This window comes from Acanthopagrus latus, chromosome 8 (assembly GCF_904848185.1).
Source record: "Acanthopagrus latus isolate v.2019 chromosome 8, fAcaLat1.1, whole genome shotgun sequence".
Lineage (NCBI taxonomy): Eukaryota > Metazoa > Chordata > Actinopteri > Spariformes > Sparidae > Acanthopagrus > Acanthopagrus latus.
Window position 1 is genome coordinate 9,909,420 of NC_051046.1, and position 20,470 is coordinate 9,929,889.

At 42.5% G+C, this 20,470-nt stretch overlaps 1 protein-coding gene across 3 annotated transcripts in view; it reads left to right on the forward strand.

The window, feature by feature from the left end:
* Positions 1-20,470, forward strand: part of scaper (S-phase cyclin A-associated protein in the ER) — a 62,170-nt gene that overhangs the window by 37,968 nt on the left and 3,732 nt on the right. For all 3 annotated transcript variants that reach the window (XM_037107521.1, XM_037107524.1, XM_037107523.1), the window contains 5 exons: positions 7,762-7,885; positions 9,439-9,668; positions 11,296-11,451; positions 14,061-14,295; positions 15,719-15,868. In XM_037107521.1, coding sequence (XP_036963416.1) covers positions 7,762-7,885; positions 9,439-9,668; positions 11,296-11,451; positions 14,061-14,295; positions 15,719-15,868 — 895 coding nt within the window. The remainder of the gene's footprint in view (positions 1-7,761; positions 7,886-9,438; positions 9,669-11,295; positions 11,452-14,060; positions 14,296-15,718; positions 15,869-20,470) is intronic.

Consider the following 20,470-nt stretch of genomic DNA (forward strand, 5'->3'; position numbering starts at 1 on the left):
TGAGTTGTGGGTCTGGCGTTTGCATGGCCTGCCAGTAGATAACCTCAGAGAGGCTGCTGTACTCACTAGTGGGACTCTGTAATGGACTCGAATGGCCTTGCACTCCCATTCATTAGCATTTACTGGTCTCTGAATCTCTGCTAATGGACAAATGCTTCTTATATTTATAAGGCTTTTAAAGGGCATCACATGTATATTGATTTTTTTGTACTCTCTTCCTCAATCATTGTAATCTGAGGGAATTTTTAAGCAGACTTCTGAATTGGAAGAAACGTTATTATCTTAAATGGAGAGACTGTCCTCTTGTACAGAGCCTTTGTTTGCAGAGTTTGTTTGCACATCCGTGCATGACGGGGTGTAAGCTTAAGTACACACAATAACTCCTTGGCTTTTAAGACATCTTCTTGACATGCCGTGGTGACAGAACGTGAGGTGAAGATTAGACCTTTGTGTTTTTCTTCACACCAGCGCAATCAAACTAAGGAGTGGGTTATAAATAATTATGAAAGAATGGTCTTGAATTAGCTTTTCTTTAATTACTAAACCTTTCTCACATGACTAAACAGGTTTCTCTATGAAAGTTTACTCAAGCATGAGAGCAAACACACAGGGCTGTTAAATTCATTGAGTTCTTTTTTCAATTATGATTTTGTCTTCCAACAATTATGTAAACAAGATATTTGAGATAAAACGATCATAATTCTGTCTCACAGTGATGCTCTCATGTTTCCTTGTGTTATAAATACAGTGCAACTCTTTCCTTTACTGCGGTAAAGGACAGAGTGCGTTTATGCCCCTCCCTAAGAACCCAAACTCTTTCTCTTTCAGCCAGGCTGCAGCATGTTGAGGCCCGACTTTTGAATCCCGCTCGACAGAAATTAAAGAGCTGTGCGATGTTTTCAATTTATGCTTTGGCGACAGGTTTCAATCTTCTCCATCACCAGATGGTATCTCTATTTTACTGCCCAATGATGTTGCACAACAAAATATGATGATGTGTGCATCATAACAAATTTCTCCAGGTGTGCAGCATGAAAAAATACATCATTTCTTTTGAATGACACTTCTAGTTTCGAGCACAATTTCATAAATCAGGTTTTCAGGTCAGACTGTTCTGTCAGGTGCACATTCATTTGTGTAACCCAGTCAAGCCAGCCGCTGCTTGAATTTCTATTTGCCTCCTTCTGTGCGGTACCAAAGCCTGCAGTGGCAAAACAGGATGAGACAGTTGCATTTCAGCGATCCTTTCCTACATTTCATAAACCAAATAAAACGGGCATTATACATACAGTACACTAATTTTGTTGTTGTTGTTTAAACATTCAATAAATGCATGTTTTCCAAGTCATTGAGAATCCCTGCAACAATATTACTGCACCATTTGACAATCTTGTATTGAGTTGGTATGCAACCATTTGTATTGCATGCATCACATACATATCTATATTTATATTTTTAAAAAAACAACAACACACACAAAAAAAGGTCTGTCAATATTAACCAAAATAATCGTGATTAGTGTTTTTGCTATAATCAAGCAGCTCTGGTCATACAGAAAGAGTACAGTGTGTCCAAGGCCTAATAAGACTTTTATTTTAGTTGCCTGTTTTGGTATTGAGCTTGATACCTCGGTTTTTACTGCTGAAACCTTGAGAGCATACAACTGCATATGATTTAAAACAAGACATGTTTGATTAGTCACAATTTTACTCAAACGAATGACTCCTTTTTTTCTCCTGTTTAGTAAAACCATGTAAAAGACATTGTGCATAGAGGTCACACTCTAACCTTGTGATACCGCTCAGTCAGCTCAGTGTAGTCAGGAGCTGGTGACGAGATGCAACACAAGGACGCAGCCCAGCTGTCTACTTATCACTATCCGTCATCTGGATGGCTGTGTGGCCTAATGGGCTGCTATACGAACGCTAGCCCCAGAGTGCGCTACATTATCTGTTTACAGTGATGCTGCCGTATTGATCAGCTCCTCCTACCAGATAAGCAGAGCGATTTACAAAAAAGGCAGCTGCGGAGATGCTCCTGCCATATCTCTCCCCAAGGAGGCTGATTCCATATTGTTACCATTACATTAATGAGCTAATTCCTCTGCGAGGCTCCGCTAATGTCCTGGTGTAACCCTGTGGTCACTGGGATGTCTAGATCACAGTTTGTGCAGCCACTGTCATTAGCTTCAGCTGGAGAGATGGTATTCTCACAAACAACATTCTAAATGTTGGCATGTAGTTTATTGTAAACAAAGATCAATTTTATTATGCGTTCATTTTATTCTTTCTTTGATTTTGACTTTCATAAGCAAAGTGAGAAGATTGGATATTTTTGTATAATTAATGAAGTTAGTCTAAATGCCTATCACCCATTCAGATTCTGATTTATCTGGGTTTGATACATCATAACATTCAAACTATTTTTAATGGTGGAGTGCCTATATGAATTGAGTAGTCCTGCAACCGGAGGAAAGGAGCTGCTCTGTAGTCTGGTGGCACAGTAAGGCACTAAAACAAGGTCTACTTTTTTCATCATCTTTTTGTCCAAAGAGGCTGCCAGAGTCAACAAAAAAATGAAACTTCCTTGTAGCTTTAAAGTAAGGGTCTAAACCAGTGGTGTCAAACTGATCCAGTAAAGGGCCATGTGGCTGCAGGTTTTCATTCCAACCAAGCAAGAACACACCTGATTTGGATCAGCCAACCAATCGGCCAACCAAGCAAGAACACACCCGATTTGGATCAGGTGTGTTCTTGCTTGGTTGGAATGAAAACCTGCAGCCACATGGCCCTTTACTGGATCAGTTTGACACCACTGGTCTAAACTAATGGTTTGATCTTTATGTTGGCTTTGTCTGTGAAAATGTCCATCACAAGTTTCTAAGGTGAGAAATGAACATCAAAAGATATTCACATTAACTGTCAGTGATGTCTAAGATTATCCCATTTTAGTCACTGCAACTTATACTTTGAAAAACTAAACAACAAAAGCAATGGAGGCGCTTGTATACAGTTATCTTGGAAGTAAAAAATCAACTGTATGTATGACTGATTTTAAAAATAAAACAGAGCTGTGAATGAAAGTATAACAGGTGATCTCGGAAAAGGGTGGAGGAGTCCTTGGACGCTGCGTGTTAACCCAATTTGTATTTCCACCTCTGTCTCACATGACCTGGTGTATCCTGTGAAATCAGAGCCGCTACCTGTGGTTTAATTTCAGGATGTTTTCCACCATTTGTGTGTGTGTGTGTGTGTGTGTGTGTGCATGCACTCCTGCTTCTGTGCATGATGGTGTGTGACGGCTCATCAGATTTCTCCCCCCTCCTTCATACCTGGCCAGTGTGGCACGACAGACAGAGTAGATGTCTTGGAAGCACTCAGGGTATCGGAGAGATCAACAGCAGAATCAAATTAAATGTCATTTAGATAGCAGTGAATGAAGGGATTGTTTGACAGCACAAGGAAATGGTTTTGCTCCTCACCTTTTATTTTGGCTTAGGATTCTTTTTCTTCCCCTGAACACAAATTTACCCTGTTTAAGAGGCAGGGACTCAACCTGATCTGGAAGTTGGTCAGATTTCTGCAGCGTCGCTCCAGTCAGGCTTGACTGGGCACATAGGAAACACACTGAGAGGGCGAGAAATGTGAGACTCGGGTTGAGGAGCACAGATCTAAGGGTTGATAACTCGAGGCAGTGACAAAAAGCATAAAGAGCCTTTTAGATGCTTGTTGTCCTGTTGTCAACTGATTTAGAGTTTGCTATTCAGTATGATAAATGGACTTGTTTGAAAGAAAGACACAGTCCATAACTGTATAGCTCCCTGCTAGGGAAGCTGCAGCATAAATCAGAAGTAACACAGATAAACACAGTTAACCAGGCAGTGAAATCTGGGTGCCATTTGAGTCCTATTGTGAACAAATTCTGACTTTCAGGAATAGTCTTGAGCCTAAGAGGACTACAAAGAAACTTTTCACAATGGTGGCGCTGGTGCTTTTTCATGTAGGTGCACCTTTTTACAGAATGTAGTACATCTGTAAAAACATTTTAATTTTACTTTCTTTACCCACTGTGCAAATGGTTTTAAACAGGAAGACATTTGAAAATGCATGTTTTTATTTCTTTAAATTACAGCATGCACAACAAGAAATGGCAATTGTTTAATTTTCTTTTTTAAAAATAAATTGCAAGGTGCATCAATGTGATTGACCAAAATAGTCGCAGCCCGGGAGCCCTGTTAGATTAGGCTTTAAAAAAAAAATTAAATTTGTATATTTGTGTATAGTTAAAATTCAGAGGTCGATTGCACTCCTAAAGCCCCTTAAGCCCCTCAACCTTACTGTGAGTAGGCCTAATGGCCACCCAGGCAGAGCCCACGAGGATTGCAGGGGGGCGAGACAGGATCAGGTGTGCTCCATCCCTCTACCTCTTGGCCTCATTTCTCTATGCATCTGAATAGCTTTACAGGTACAATGGCATTCCCTGGCTGTGTGAGGTTAAGATGGTTAGTGTAGGTGTGCAGATTACATCACTCAGTATCTAACTTTATCTCTCTCTCTTTTTTTTTTTTTAAATCGGTGTCACACCCATCACTCCCCAGTTAAACTTGTGACAGTAACTTATGGCCTATGTTTTCAGAGCCAAATCGAGTGACAGAAAGTTAGTGCGGTAATTTTGGGAACCTGTGAAGCACAATCTCTCAATTAAATGTGTGCCCCATAGTGGTGTAGGTAGAGGAATGTTGCCTGCTCAGATCGACTGGCACATATCAGTCCCCACAAAGTTTTTGTGCAACATGAGACAGGGTGGCGTGGCACTTTACCAAATTGTTCCTTAAAATCTTTAGCTGGAGCTGTCAGTGAGGGGTATTGAGATAGAGAGATTCCCAGAGAGGGCGGACTATCAGGTGTCATGCTCATCAGGCTCAATTAGGTGGGAGGAAACCAAAGACAGATCACTGTGATGGTTCATTGTGCGAGTTGGTGTAAGGGCATAACTCAAACATGCCTTTGACAGCCTCCTCATTTGTTCAGAGATGACCAAAGACAAGCCTGATTAGCTGTGTTACAAAGCAATTGCATGCTCATTACATGAGCACTTAAGTGAGGCGATTGTGGGGACCAGAGGGTCCGATCCATCTTGACAGAGGTAAAGTCATTTTGATTAAAATATTTTAGTCAGACTGGGGGTGAGAAAAGACACCCACACTTTCAATTATTATTTTTTTTAAACCGGTGATATCATTGGAGTGTAATGTACTTCTAAAGTTGTTGTTTTTTGTAAGGAAATCTAACAGTTTTCTTTAAAAGTTCTACCCTGTTTATACCCTAAAGTAATAACCCATTTAAGTGAAAACCACTGTGTTCTCTGTACATATGATGTATCAGTGTTATAGTATTAAAGTATTATATTTCCTAACAGGCCAAGTAATGGAAAAATGGCATGAACATGTCACGCAATATATATATACATTTAAGTTTAGATATACTGTAGCACAAGGGCAACACAAATCATTGCGCTTAATGCCAAACATTGATTTAGTAAAGCTGTTCAAGGGTCCAAAGGTCTCTGATACAGATGGACCAACATTTAAAAGTTGCATGGCATTACAGAACTACAAAAAAAACTGGTAGCAGTATCAAATTAAGTTTGCTCGAACTAATATTTATGGCAAAGCTGCCATGTGGAAACTGCCTGTGTCCAATGACAACAAATAAGATCTATGACATATGCACATCCTGATGACATTTTAGCCTTTATTGACAGGAGACCAGAAACATGGTTATAGAGGGGAATGAAATGTAACAAAGGTCCCCAACTGGAACTAGTATAGTGGTGAAGATCCAAACCATGTGGTCCCAACAAAACTGATACACGGGGACTTTTGGGATTGTTTTGCCGAACAAGTATATTACCAAGAGTGGACTCATGAACTCCAGGATGAGTCAAACTTCAAATTTCTCATAAAGATTTGGAGTCGTTTTAGATGAGCGGACTGGAGAGGCAAATGCAGAGTTCAAATTGGCTCCCTGTTGTCTTCATTGCTTCTTGGGGGATGGTTAAAAACATTTTTTTTAAAAAAACATTATATGCAGTTTAGGATTCTCATGGCAGTATACCAAGGAGGACTGAAGTTCTTATAGAAAGGTAAAATTCATACAACAATTTGGCAGGAAAAGAGCACCAAATCTCAGCGTCATGGGTGTAACCTGAATGCTCCCTTTGACCAACTTGAACTTTATCTGGCTGTTCTGAAATCACTCTTTGACAGTAATGAAGTCAATCCTCCCTAGTCATTTTATCTCAGATAGGTCATGTGATATCCCTACTATTGTGCGCTGCTTTACTCAACAGGGGCATGCTCTTAAATACCAGCAGAGTGACTTAAGGCAACTAAAATAACTGCTGTCCTTTGGAGGAATGTTTATGGCAGCTACCACAGCTTAAATTTCATGAGCTGTGTGAAGCATGTAATTATACAACAATATTCGAGGAAAAGTAGTTGAGTTGTCATTTTGGTATTTGCATAGGCGTTCATTTTTGTCCCGTGTTCGCAAGAGAATCAGAGTCCTGATGCGGCGTTGCTGCATAGTTTGTTTGGGACCTCATGTTACCTCACCTCTTGCTTCACACAGACTGCACTTAACCATTATGGCTTAACTTTTTCCACCGCTTTAATAAAATTACTGTCAACATAACTGCTTTATAGAACATTAACAGTTTGCAAGAGGGCCCTGCTTTGTTGTTGTTCTCGGGTGGACTGAAGTAAGCTTTGATGTAGTCTTGGACACTGTCCTATCACTCAGAATATAGTGCTTCTCACATTATCACCACATTCTGTATCTGACAGCTTTACTCTGCAATGTCAATAATGATGCAGTGAAACGACTGATCTGCCCACGAGCAAATGCAGAGCAAAGACTACAGGAAGTTATTGACAGACTTGGGTCGGCCTCAGCCTAATCTATTTTCCTTCACTTTGCCAGCGTGGTTTAACCGAAAACGCGCAGCAGATGTGTAGGTTTCGGTAGATATCAAAATGTTTACCAGTTGAAATAAACATGGCCTACTTTAGGCACTGGAGAGGCAGATTCCTTTCTTCCAGTGAGCAGATAGGACACGCCATCCCGCCAATGGCTAAAATATACAGTTGTCAGAAAATATTAACTGATGAAACGGAGGCGAGGGGGAGTAGCAGTCACAGCAGAACGATTGGTCAGTTATCTAAAGCATTAATCTTCTCTCGGGCTTGTTTTAGAGCAGACATAATACAGAGGCATGCTGACTGGCTCGGCACTGGCCGCTGCCTGGGGCTGCCTGGCGGCCGCGAGGAGCTGCTGAGAGGAGTAGTTTTATCTCTCCAGCGGAAATGCTGCACCATCTCAGCCAAGATGGGACTGAGATTGCGCTCAAGCTCCTCCGAAGGTGGCTGCAGAAAGGGGAGTCTCCACATAAGTAGCTGATATGAGTGTTTTTATTCCTCAAATCGTCTTCCTTGCTCGCACTGTCAGTGAGATATGCTTTTGACTTGCAAAGACAAACTGCACCCTTAAGGAACCACAAATATAGAGGAGTGTGTTTGGTTTCCTGATGACTGCAGATAGTCTTGTCAGTGCCCAGGGCCAGACATTTACATCCCAGCAGTAGTGTTTCTTTAACGTATTGCAAGAGGAGTAGTGGCATGCCTCGAGGTGTGCTTTTTTTTTTTTTTTTTTTTTTTTTTTTTTCAAAGTTGATTAATGATCTTTTTCATCTGTCTGTTAGATCCCTCTGTGCTGCTGCAAACACCTACTACCTGGCATGTTCCTGCTGCCCCCTCAACTGCTCCTATGTGCTGTTTAGCAACAAGATTGCTCTCCTCATGGACCTGCTTCTGCATCAGCTAACAGTAAGTGTATGCATTCCAGCACAATAGCCTTATGAATGCTGGAATAAGATTCAGTATTTGTGTAGTATGTTTATACCAATAGCATCATTTAAAGTTGTATAAATTTCAGTAATTGTAGGAGATGCTTAACATTTCAGAATTTTTCTAGCATAGCCACACTTGAATTAAGCATTTTTATTAAACCGTCCTTGTTTTCTTTGCATGAATCTGTTGATATACGGTGCTTTGACCGCTGAGAAAACCCTGCCATTTTTGCTGGTGTCAGTTCCTGCCACAGTGTTAATGAAAGACAGGGCGAGACACAAGCCAGCGAGTAACAAGCCGTTGCCCAACCTCTCCACAGATGCCTCCTGACTGAGGGAATGTGAGAGCATAGTCAGTCAAGCAGGCAGGCAGGCAGGCTGCATTGCGGCGACATGTCAGCCCATATCCTTCAGCACTCTGTAAGAAGGACTGTAAACATCAGCCCACTCCAAACATCTAACAGTGGCGGCTCGCTGGGGCCGCCTGCACTCACAACACAGACAGGACAAGGCGCAGGCACAGGGTTGTGGTACATGCATGAACTCTACTGGGGCTTCCTTCTCCAGTGCCGAGTTCCAATCCAAAGCAGTCATATTTCCTTAGGGCACACAGGGAGAGGTTAGCCCGTATGCTTCAGTTTATATAAAACATATCCCAGCAGCTGCTCTGCTGACTGACATATTCCGCAGCAGTGCGGGAGACAAACTAACTGTTCTCTATGTGTTCAACGCAGATTTCAAATTGGCCAAAACAGTTATTCATGCTCCAAAACGCCCTGTTATTAAGTTGCGGTTTTATTTACAATTCAGACAACAAAGTTTTGAATTTTGTTATTTTGTTTGACTCTTTAACTTGGCGCACATTCATCCCATGTTCTGGTATGCGTGTGTGTGAGCAATAGAGTAAGGCAGTGGGGGTTGCACTGCCATATGAGCATGTACCCTTTTAATTAGATTTGTGGAGAATGTCGGTGGATTTACCTATGCTGTCAGGGTTCACCCCAACCATTAGACCAAATGAGAGGGTTTTACCTAAGCAAGGTTCTCCACTGAACAGTAGCACTATATTTTAGATGTGGCCCTGTGCTTGTGTGTTTTTTATTAGCTTTGTCTGGAAATGCAAATGACAAAAAATGCTCATCTGACTACACTTTCTGGCTTCTTTCTACAGCTTCTTTATTTGGGCTTCCACCTTGTTCACAGTGCATCTTTAATTGTTTACACCACCATTTTTATCACTTGTGTGGGAGGAATGCCTTAAACAGCTGCTATATTCCTTTTTTATTGTGTCTCTTACAAATCACTCCTAATTTGTAAATCTGGTGATAAACTCACTCAACATTTTGCTAAACATCAACAAACCATTTATGGTTAGTCTCTGCGTTAACTGAATGGCCATTAATGAGCAGGCTGGATGTTTGGATTGTGTGTAATGGCATTTAACGCTGTCTAATGGAGCCCGTCAGCATCAGGTCTTATTAAAGAAAATGGGTTTATTAATTGCTTTGTTTTCTTCTTCCATTCTTGCAGCTGTATGTCCCAGATGAGGACAAATCCATTTTTGGACGCAGTGTGAACAAACAAGTCTTTGAGGGTTTGACGACAGGCCTGCTGCAGACCATCGCTACCATCCTGGGGTCCCTCTGGCCACATATCTCTGAGTCTGGACAAGGTGAAAAGACATGGATTTCCTCCCCAGATGCCAAGGTCAAGAGCTCTGCCACCGAGTCCTTCAACACTCGCACACAAGACCTAATCAGGTATTTTTCCTCCAATGTACTGCACTCCTCTCACACTGCTTCTCCTCCTCCTCCTACATGGCACCTCTCTTTCTCATCTCATGACCTTTTTACCTGCTATAGTACATCCCACCTCCACTCCTCTTCACTGGGTTGAGAGTTGGTCAACCTCTGATTTCCTCAACAGCGTGCCTTATGTAAAGAATAGGCTGACAAAATGTCAGATCTCTTGGAAATGGGCCAACTGGTGTCTTGTTAGAATGGGAGTAGTGTGAGAATGAGGGCGTATTCTGGCAGCCTTCCAGCTTGTACTTTTTCCGCACATCCAGAGCCGCATTTCAAGTAAAATCAGTTTCCAACGGGGGGCATAAAGTAGCATAAACAAAGAGCACTTCCAAAGCTTTGAAAAGCCTCCTTGAACCTGGCGTTGGAGCTTGCCGTTGGGGCCTGAGCTGTAGGAGTCGGTGCTGTGTTGGAGAAATGTGGGCTGTGAGGAAAGGCAGGCCTGGCCTGTTGAAGCCGTGTGGAAGAGTGCAGTCTTTCCACCATCCCTCCCACAAACCATGATTCATCTGGACAGAGCAGCTGCACAGGCCCACCACTCTCATCCACTGACCCAGTCGTAACCCTGGAGACAGGGGAGGGCCTGAGAAAAATGGTGTCGTCAGACTGATAATCCCAAGTACGAGCTCAAGATTTACCTCAACTGCCTTGTATAATGTATATGCTAGTGAGGAAGGACAAAAGATCAAAACAGTTTCAGCTTTTGCAACCCTCTCCCATTATGCAAACCTATATATCACATAGAAAGGAGATCACTGTTTCCTTTCCTCTCATTACCAGTTTTTCAGTTTGGATTTTGGTGCTTTTAGCCCCCTATCACTGTCATAAATATTTTCAATCCATACTCGCAAAAGGAGACGCATCAAGTGGCAAGTTCGACCACCAAGCAGGCTGTCAAACAGAGAGCAGGCAATGAACAAAGCAGTCAGTGTGAGGAAAGATCCTTTCAACCCAAGTAAAGCTGTGGAAGAGGATCAAGTCAAAACAATGGGACTTGGTTCAAGTGTCAGATGACCTGCAGTGGAGCTTGAAAACGGTCATAATCACCTGTTTTGAGAGGACCTCACTGAGTGACGGTTATAACAAAAAAAGGTATGTGACAGAAGTCCAGAGTCAAGAAGTTGATAAGACAAAGAACCGTGGCTTCAGTGACCAAAGCCTTGATTGGCAGCTGTAGTGATCTATAGACTTCTGTAAGCTGTTGGTGCCTGAGCAGAGCCCAAAGGTCCAGGCACTGAGAGAAGACGGCCCCAGGTCGGAAGACTGTCAAGGGCCCAGAGCTGGGCTGGCACAACAGGCTTCTAATGACACTATTAGCAGTGATTTGTGGCTGAAAGAGTACAGGGAACATGATCATGAGACCTGTCATTGGCAAAGACAAATTGGAGATATCACCGTAATAGCAGGGGGTGGAGGGCTTAGGTGAGGTATCCGCTTTCAGCTGCAGTGCTGTGGAAGTTTGCACAGTAAAGGCCTTTGTTTGCCCGTGTGAGATGAGCTTTTACAAAGGAAGTCTCTCAAAGTAAATGTATTGGCTAATAACCACTGCATGTTTTTTTTTTCCTCCTCTTGTGTGTTCTTCCAGCTACGTGGTAAATATGGGTTTGATCGACAAGCTGTACGGGTGTTTCTTGTCGATTCAAGGTCCTGTAGACGAGCACCCAAAGATGTCCGCTTTCCTCCAGCAAGCCTCAGCTCTGCTACACAGCATGTGCAAGCTGTGTTATGCCGTAACTGGACGGTGAGAATGCCTCTTACTCTATTACACACCTTAAACATAACTGTGATCTCTTGATCCCCCTCTGATAAACATACACACACCTTTCTCTGGGCGTCTAATGACAGAGACTGAGTCACTGTCCGTTCTTAAATGTCAGGGATCCATTAAGACGGGGCTCACGGTGACTCAAACAAAGACTGTGGCTCCTCTGCAATCATCCAGCAGGTCGTTTCCTCCAGCCAGCTAGTTGGCTAAGCTGTCGTTACTGCAGATAGAGATAGGCATCTACTTGACCCAGCGCTCTGTCACTCACCATAAACCTTTGCCTGCAGCGTGGGGGGAGCCCACCCACGTGTGCTACAGTGACCTCCACTCAAAGAGGTTCAGTGGCGCCGCTGACAGAGGCTAAGCACACAGTCACACCAAGGGACATCACTACCACAATTCCTCACTTAACAGGCAAAGAAATGCTGACCAAGGTAGCCAGCTCAGAAATGCTTTGATGTCAGACATTACAATCACATTTGAACTGGAGAAATCACAATATGGATTTCTTTCAGCCAATACCGATAACCGATAATTACAGCTTCTCAAGGCAGATACTGAGAACTGACCATTTTAACCTGTAGTTTTTGCACATCTGAGGGTAAGAAACATAGATGGATGATTTGATATTCCATAGATCTGACGTTGGAAAAATCCAACTTTACTATTACGAAGGAATGACGAAGCAATGTCAATGTACTGAATTATCTCTAAAGAATAAAAGCTTTTAGAGAACCAAAAGCATATGGCTGCTTCATCTGCAGATAAAACACTATGACGAAAGGCATATCATAGACTAGTCAAAGAAAGCCATTAGGCTTGGTAATATTATCTCTATTTATCAGCTATAAATTAATTATCGGAATAATACATGATTATACAAATTTCTTATGATCGGGCATCCCTAGGAAAAGGCTCAATCAAGGTAGCAAACGAGCCAATTAAACTGTTTTCAAAGACAACCCCCGCCTCTTGGCAGTACCTCACTCTGAGATCTTGTCATTTTGTTTAAGTGTTGCCCAGTGTGTTGCCGCACTTTGCCAGCTGCAAGGTGCTGCAGTGACAACAACCAGCTGCTTCACACCTGCATAGTCAAAGACTTTTTGTCACAAAGTATCTGTGAGAAAACATAGCGTCAGACTTTACAGGTTTAATGAGACCAGTGTTATGATCGATACAGGAGCCAGCGAGCTCAGTTCTGCCAAGATTCTTGGTGTGTCATATACAAGAATGCTCAGTGGGCCTGTAGAACATTTTGGCCATGCCAGTTGCTGTGTCAGGGGATTATAACGGCATTAGGAGGCTGTGCTTTTGCCTAGCAGCATATTTCACGCAGAGCCTGTTGGCTAACATCAAGTATCAGCATGCACTGTAGGTTCCATCCAGAGGTCGCACACCCTCCATTCTACATGGCTGCAAATCGTAGCTGGGACTGCTGCAGTAGTCTTAAATCGTCTGTCCACACTAGTCACACTAGACTAGTCTTAAGTATGCATTGAAACTAGAAAAGACAGGATAACATTATTGCATAAATTGCAGTAATGCTGATTGTGCAGTCGAGGTCACCCTGTTCTGTCAAAAATTCTGTAAATGTTCAGTTTCTGCGATTGGGTCCTCCACCTAAATGTCTTTCCTTTGAAACTCCTGGCATGACAATTTTAAAACACTGAAACCATGAAAATGTGTAAATCTCCAGCACTAATGTGAAAAAGGGTTGGTCAGATCTGTGGCTCACTAAATGGAGCTTTTTTTTTTGCCATCTCGTCAGGCCTCCTCTTTCCAGCTGGCATTATCCCCGGCTTTACTGTTAAAGGATGATATTACCAATGACTTCAACCAACAGGGTGGCATCTTGTTGGAGCCAAACAAACATATCACCTTGAATCCTCTCGGGCAGGCCTTGATTAACTGTGCCGGAGCACTCAGCACTTTGTCAGGCAGCTCAACAAAATCCGCCAACTTGTAGACACCGCCGTGGGCTTCACGTCATGGCATCGCTATGTTTACTGTAGCTCGAGTGGGAACGGAAGAGCCGATCTTCAGTCTCAAAGGTCCCGCTCTTCATCTGCAACCAAAACTGGCTGTCAGCGAGTCATACGAATGAAGTCAGAGAGTGAATGGAAGCGCCTGCAAATGCAAAGAATGAAAAATTGTTATTCACTTAATGATCAGAAGCACTTGAGAGCTGAACATAAGAGTAGCTTTGACCTAACATGTCAATATGAAACACATTTTTAACTTGGTGCCCCTCCACTCGCTGCACTCAAAGTCAGGTAATAAGGCAGCACTAACAGGCTTATATCTGTTATTTTAAGGGAAAGTCATCTCTTAGTCCTTGTCTGGTGAGTAAATCTAGAAGTCGCTGAGGTCTAGGCGGTTTTTTTTGTTTTTTTTTGTTTTTTTGGCGGCCTTGGTCTTCGGATGTCACAGTGAGACAACAATCTGACTTTGAGTTTCTTTTTCCTTTTGCAAGACACCGGCAGCAGAAACGCCCAAAATAAAGACATTCAGCCATGTAGTATTTCCTTGAATCATATGTCTTCATTGTTTCTCTGACCACACACTTCCCCTCTCTTCCTCCCCAGTGCTCCCAGTATATTTGACAATAAACGCCAGGACCCGACTGGATTGACGGCCCTGCTGCAGTCCACAGATCTGGTGGGAGTGGTGCACACTCTGTATTGCATCCTGCTTCACAGTTTTGCGCCAGAGTCGGCCTCCCGGAGTCAGGAGCCCTACGGCCCCGGGGTCATCCAGGTGGCTTTGCAAGGGATCCGCTTCCTCAACAGTTTTGCCCTGCTCGACCTGTCCGCCTTCCAGGTATTCATGATAAATCCAGGATATTTTCTGTCTTCATTTTTCACAAAATAAATCCCCGTAACCTGTAGCTGATTTTGTTATCGGTGACAGATTAAACTTTTTTTTTTCATTATTGCTCTGTATCTGATGTTTGTTTGTTTGAGCATTAACTAACTGGTATTTGTCTTAGCAGTAGAAAGAGCAATCACAAACAAATATTTGAATTATCCTCTCTATTAAATCAGTGTACATTATCAGATTGATGCTGGTTCCTTTGTTAGGAGCCATTAGAAGAGGAGTTACTCTCCTCAGGACAAAGCTGACCTGTGGACATAAACACAGGTGCCCTTTGACCCCGGGTCAGATGTCAGGGTTGACTAGAGCCCGCTGGGTCAGCAGTTAGGATGGAGCACGAGTGATTAGCACTGTATGCAGGGGCCGTACATTACCAACCCCGAGGAGGAGAGGGCGACAGCTTCACGGTGCTAAGTCACCGCATAGACGGAGAGGCACGAGAGCGAGCGAGAACGCTGTTAATTATTTTAATGTCTTGTGGTAATTACTTTGAAGCAGCTTCCTCTCACTGACCTGCCACGTTCTGCCAACTCAAAACAGCTGGAAATGAAAGCGTTTCACTGCCGGAGTTTTATGAACATTTTAAATAATGTTTCTTTTTCTGGCCGGGGCGTTGTAATCACCTTGTGTTTCACATTACCTCACAGCACCGGCTAATATGAGTTGCGGTGGATGATCAGAATTGAGGCCGTTAACTCGCTCTGCTGCAGCATCAGCTCCCAATAATGTGTTTACAGAGGGGTTTTCAAAAGGGTTCAGTGCAGTAAAAATAACTGGTTTGCATCAGTTGCATTTTGGCAGCAGATGATGCAATGATTCTCCAAAATAAATGTTTAAAAAGAAGTTCACATCCAAACCAGAAATGCCCTCTTTCCGCCTTGCATTGTGGTTTTCTGGTTTGTGTTTTCTGGTTTGTGTTTGGAACATCTAAATGTTTTTGAATTGCTTTTGTTCCGTTTGTCTGCTGCTGTGGGATTATTAGATTGCCTGCATGCATAAATTATGAGGCCTGAAAACAGCCTTTAGCATCTCAGGTATTACGTGTTTGGGTGTGTTAGCGTTGTAACATCCAAACTTGTAGAGGAATAGTGATGATCTTACGGTGCTCGGTCACACTGACATGTTTAATAAATACTGTCTGTGAGCCGCTTCTAGCATCTCATTTCAGAGCGGGATTGGGGTGTTTTATGGTGGGACCCCGCTTAAGTTGCTTATACTCTTACACCGTGTATTTTCTTGCCAGCAAAACGTATTATCTTTTATTACTTTGTCTTGTTGGTGTATTGAGCTCTTTGTAATCACAATCATAGACAATTTATGCTTAATTTACTGTAAAACATGCTAACATGTTTTGTCTGTGACCTGTCAGACTGTTTTAGGAGCCGAGGGCCTGTCTCTAGCTTTCCGACACATCGTCAGCTCCCTGCTCTGGTACTGTACACAGCATTCAGCCGAAGAGCTGCTGCACGAAGTCATCATCTGCGTGGGATACTTTACCGTTAACCACCCCGACAACCAGGTAAACCAGCTTAAACTTGCACTGACTGCAGAGCAATGAAAATTCACTTTAACAAAGCCAAACTACTGTAATCATATGGATACTTATTATTATTATTATTATTGTTATTATTATTGTTATTATTATTGTTATTATTATTGTTATTATTATTATTGGTCAATTTTGTCAATTAATTGTTTAATTTATCAGTATGTAAAATATAGAAGGCTCTGGAAAATGTCTAAAGTACTAATATTGGTGATTGTTGTTGTTTTGTCAGGCCAACAGTTTAAAAAGAAGAAAGAAAAGTTTCTCACATATAAATAAAATAATTACATATCTAAAGGGGAACTGTAACAAATCTTTTTGTTTTCACTTGGCTGTTGTTTCCTAACATTTTGTATAAGAAATGTTTGTGAACAAGGGAACATTTACATTTTAATTCCCCTTAACTCAAAGTGATTTCTACAAATTGTTTTATTCGACAGTCAAAAACCCTAAAATATTCTGTTTAATATCATCTCTCTTTCTAGCTGTGGAAAGACGAGCATTCAATCCGAGAAGCTGGAATTACAGAATTTTTGGACTTTTTCCTTGAATAATGACTAAAACTATTTAATTTTTTCAGCTTTGTGTCAACTGAGTTAGGCGAGCCTGGAAATATCATCTTACTATTGTTCTGTTCATGTATTATTTGTCAGAAAAAGGGTGTAGTTTTGTAATCGTAACAAAAAGCACCTGTTTAAAGATTCATGCCTTGGCACCTTCCTGCTTTTGCTCTGTGTGTCGTCTATTGTCCCACAGAGTGACCCATTGTTCCCTCCTGTTAAAGCAGAGCAGCGTGCTGGCCTCGCTCGTACAGCTACTTAGGGGGCTCTGTGGAAGTGAGCAGGATGTGATGGAGCAGACCTGGCTGCTGTGTAATTGGCTGTCATGCGTGGCCCGTCTACCGGGCCTCTGATTAGCCATGCTACAGTTGGCTGGGCTTTGATTGTATTAAGCCTGACCCACACAGGCAGCAGCCACAGCTTCAGTCTCAAGCCTCTGATATGTCATTTATGTTGGCACGGTCGCAGTCGACCCCCTTCACCACGATATATAGGCCGATTACTAATTCTAATTTAGCAGATTTTTTTTGTTCTAATTAAAGGATCTTCCTGTCCTCTCAGCTTCTATCCACTTTAATTATTCTGATGTACAGAATTAGCATTTGTTGGTCATTGTAGATCCAATTTGCATATTATATTGAATAATTGAATGAGGGCTGATGATTAAATTAAGTGGGTGACAGATTCTTCTTCGCACACCCTCAGCAACGTCAACAGAGCAGCCATGCTTGACTGCATTTGTTTTTATGCAAGTTGTTAATTTGCAAAACCTGTGCACAGACTGGTTCTGCCAACAAGAAAGTAAAAAGCAACTGGATCTTCTTACCTTTCCTTCTGGTTGTTTTTTTTTTTTTTTTTGTGATTGTCGGGAAACAAAATCCCACACAACCTCCGCACAGAGTTGATCTTTGCCAGTGGTCCAGTTCCTGGAATGCGTCCATTCAGTTCCGCACTAAGATGGATGGCGTTGAGGAGAATATTTAGAGCAGCTTGAGCTTTTCTCAAGCTAATGTAAGCATTGGCAGGACACAAAAGCGGCCCGACCCAGGGCCTGTGCGGTCGCCGAGACTGCTGATTCACTGTCGGCACACCAGCTTTTGTTTATATGTATGCTCTAGAAATAAGGCTGCTCATAAAAAGCAGAACTTTGAAGCAGCACTATACGTAGTGATGTATTCCCTCTGCTCTGGGGGCATGAATAATTCACCTTGTCACACAAAAAGCCATTGGGAGAGTGACATATGTAGGCTTGTGTGTTTTTCAAGTGCGCTGCTGCTCATGCAGACCAGTGAGCCGTGTAGCCATATGTTTCATTGTCTGTCGTGTGCATCCGTGGAGACCTATTTGACAAAAAGTAAAAAAGCAGAACAAATTACGCCTATTTTGTAACTGACAATTGTGCTTCCTCTTTCCCTGAAGAGATGTGCACTGATAATCTCCTCGTGTTTAAATACAGTGATTCATTTGTGAATCATCCACAGTGATGATCTGTTGAATCTTTGAGCTGCCACGACTGTAATTGTAAACTGTTGACATGTTAACCCACCTGATTCCTGCTCCCTTTTGAGAGACGCATGCGATTTGAGAGTGTGGAAATCTTAAGAAAACTTTGGAAAATGGCCACACGCACACAGAGAAGAGCGAGCTCCACACACAAACGCTGTTTTGCCCCCATAACACACACACACACAGAGAAGCAGTTTCAGGTAGCGTATGGATGTTTTCATAAATGTATTGGGATCGATTTCTATGCGCTGGCTCCTGAGAGTACCTGACTCCTCTGTGCTTATATTTCCTAAACTGTTTTCTGCATCACATGAGCTGTATAGATGGCTTCTTACACTGAACATCCCACACACATCTCCAGAGCTCAGCCTTATCTGTGGGGTCATTCCTCTTCTTCCCATTCTCTACGAGGGCGTTTCCTCTGCCCCGCAGGCCCAGGCCGAGCTTTAGGCTTGTAATTCCTGTTAACCTGATGTTGAAACGCCTCCTTCAGCAGTCCATTACTGCCAAGACAACCAGGGCCCTCCGCTGCCTGCAGGGTAAGTGCAGCTCGTGCAGACCACGGGGAGCCAGCGCCGGGGAATGCACACTCTGTGTCACCCAGCAGTGTAAACAGAGGCAGAGAAAAAGGCAGACAGACACACTCTCCTCTGACTGGCAGGAGAGGGCCTTATTGTTAACTCGGTAGATGATTTACACCCCGCTTCAAGGGTGAACGCAGGTCCAACTGACTTTAAGTGAAGCTGAGGACATTTTTATCCCTGCAAACCTTTCAGTGAGGAGTTTCCATTTGTCTGTAACGCTGTCGTCAGGTTAGTTTCAGAGCAGAATTATCAGCAAGTAGGATCTGGGATGGAATGACAGCTTCTGCTCAGAGATAAATAAAGAGTTATTAAGCTTTATTGTGTTAACAGCAGGTTTTTTACGGGATTTTAAAACGACTGACGATTGCCTTAAAAGTCAAGTTGGAGTGTGGATGTCAGTGTCTGCGTCCCAAGCATCCAGTTGTCCAGAGGTAATTTACACAGCGTCCTGTGCTCGTCTCAATAAGCCTTTTTGTAAATGTTGTAAAGAAGCACTAAACTAGTACTTTGACTAACTTTGCTTTGTGGTGTCTGCTGTGCTGCTCGTCTTATCAGTGAAACAGTTCCACTCGGATGGATCTGGTTTATTTTGTGGATTCGCGTGTCAGATATATGGCCTTCCACTGATGCTGGTTCCTCCCGAGGTGTTCAGTCTGTCTAGGCACCAAGACAAATGGAGATTCCTTTTGTTGCTGGGCAATATATCAATATCATGTTGTTATTGTGATATCTTAGATGTGGATATTGCAATGTGGTGATGTGACGCAAGTGTTTTGAAGGCTGCATTACAGTAAAGTGATGCAATTTTCTGAATTTAAAAGACTGATCTTCTTGTTCTAATACTGGCCTTTACCCACTTAGTCATTATATCCATGTTAATGATTATTGATTATCAAAAATCTCATTGTGTTTGGAAAGTACCAGTAAGTCAACCCCTACAGTACTGTCACAATATCAAGGCATCAAAAATATTGTGATAACCGACCTCGCACCCGGTCCTAGAATTTATGAGGTGCTTTTTAGAAGACTTCAAAATATATAAATATGTGTTGTGTTTTACGTTATATAGACTAAAGATACTACAACTTTATTTTAAGTTGCCATATAACGCACCTCTAACTTCTCCGCACACTCAAGATTGACATCTGTGTGACATTAACATTTACAGATGTGTGGTAAAAAAATTTAAAGGTACAATATGTGAGAATCTCAGCACAAGCTGAACTATTCTACATGAGATGTTTGTGTTTCTCCATGGCTGGATGATGACAGTCTCTTCTTTCTCCTCTGTTCTTAAATCTGCTGTAACTCTGATTTCCGCCTCAGCACTGGGTTTTCCCGGGAATTTGTTTGCGTTTCAGTACATTAACTTTACACACTCTTTGTTGTCACTGTGGACAGTGAGGAAGTTATGTCATGGAAGCGTCATAAACCCCTCACTGTTTGAAAATGCCAGGTCTCTGAACTTAAGAAAGACCAGAGCGGCCAAGGCACTTGAGTTTTTTTTTTTTTGGTTTTTTTTTTACAGGGTCTGCGTTATATGCGGGGCCAGATGCATTGGTTCAGATGCTTGTTGTTAGTTTTATGATGTCAGGCTTTGAGCTGCAGATACTTCAGCTGCGCTGCTGCGACATAATCTCAAGTTGGAAACCATCTCAGGCTCTGGTGTTTCTGCTCACCTGGTGGAGGCGTGGAAAGTTGGCAGGGGACTCTGCTTCTTTTCTTACCTCCAGACTCTTGCTGCCACCAGGCTTTGTTTTATGTCTCTCTGCGTCAGGCACTTGAAGGGGGACAATTTGTTTAGGCAGCTGAAGATGGAACTGTGCGCAGTGGAGGATTATGAGATGGCTGGTTGATTTGTGGGTTGGATCTTCTCAGAGCCCCAGCTCAAACATCCAACACTTGCTCTGGTGTTAAATTATGAT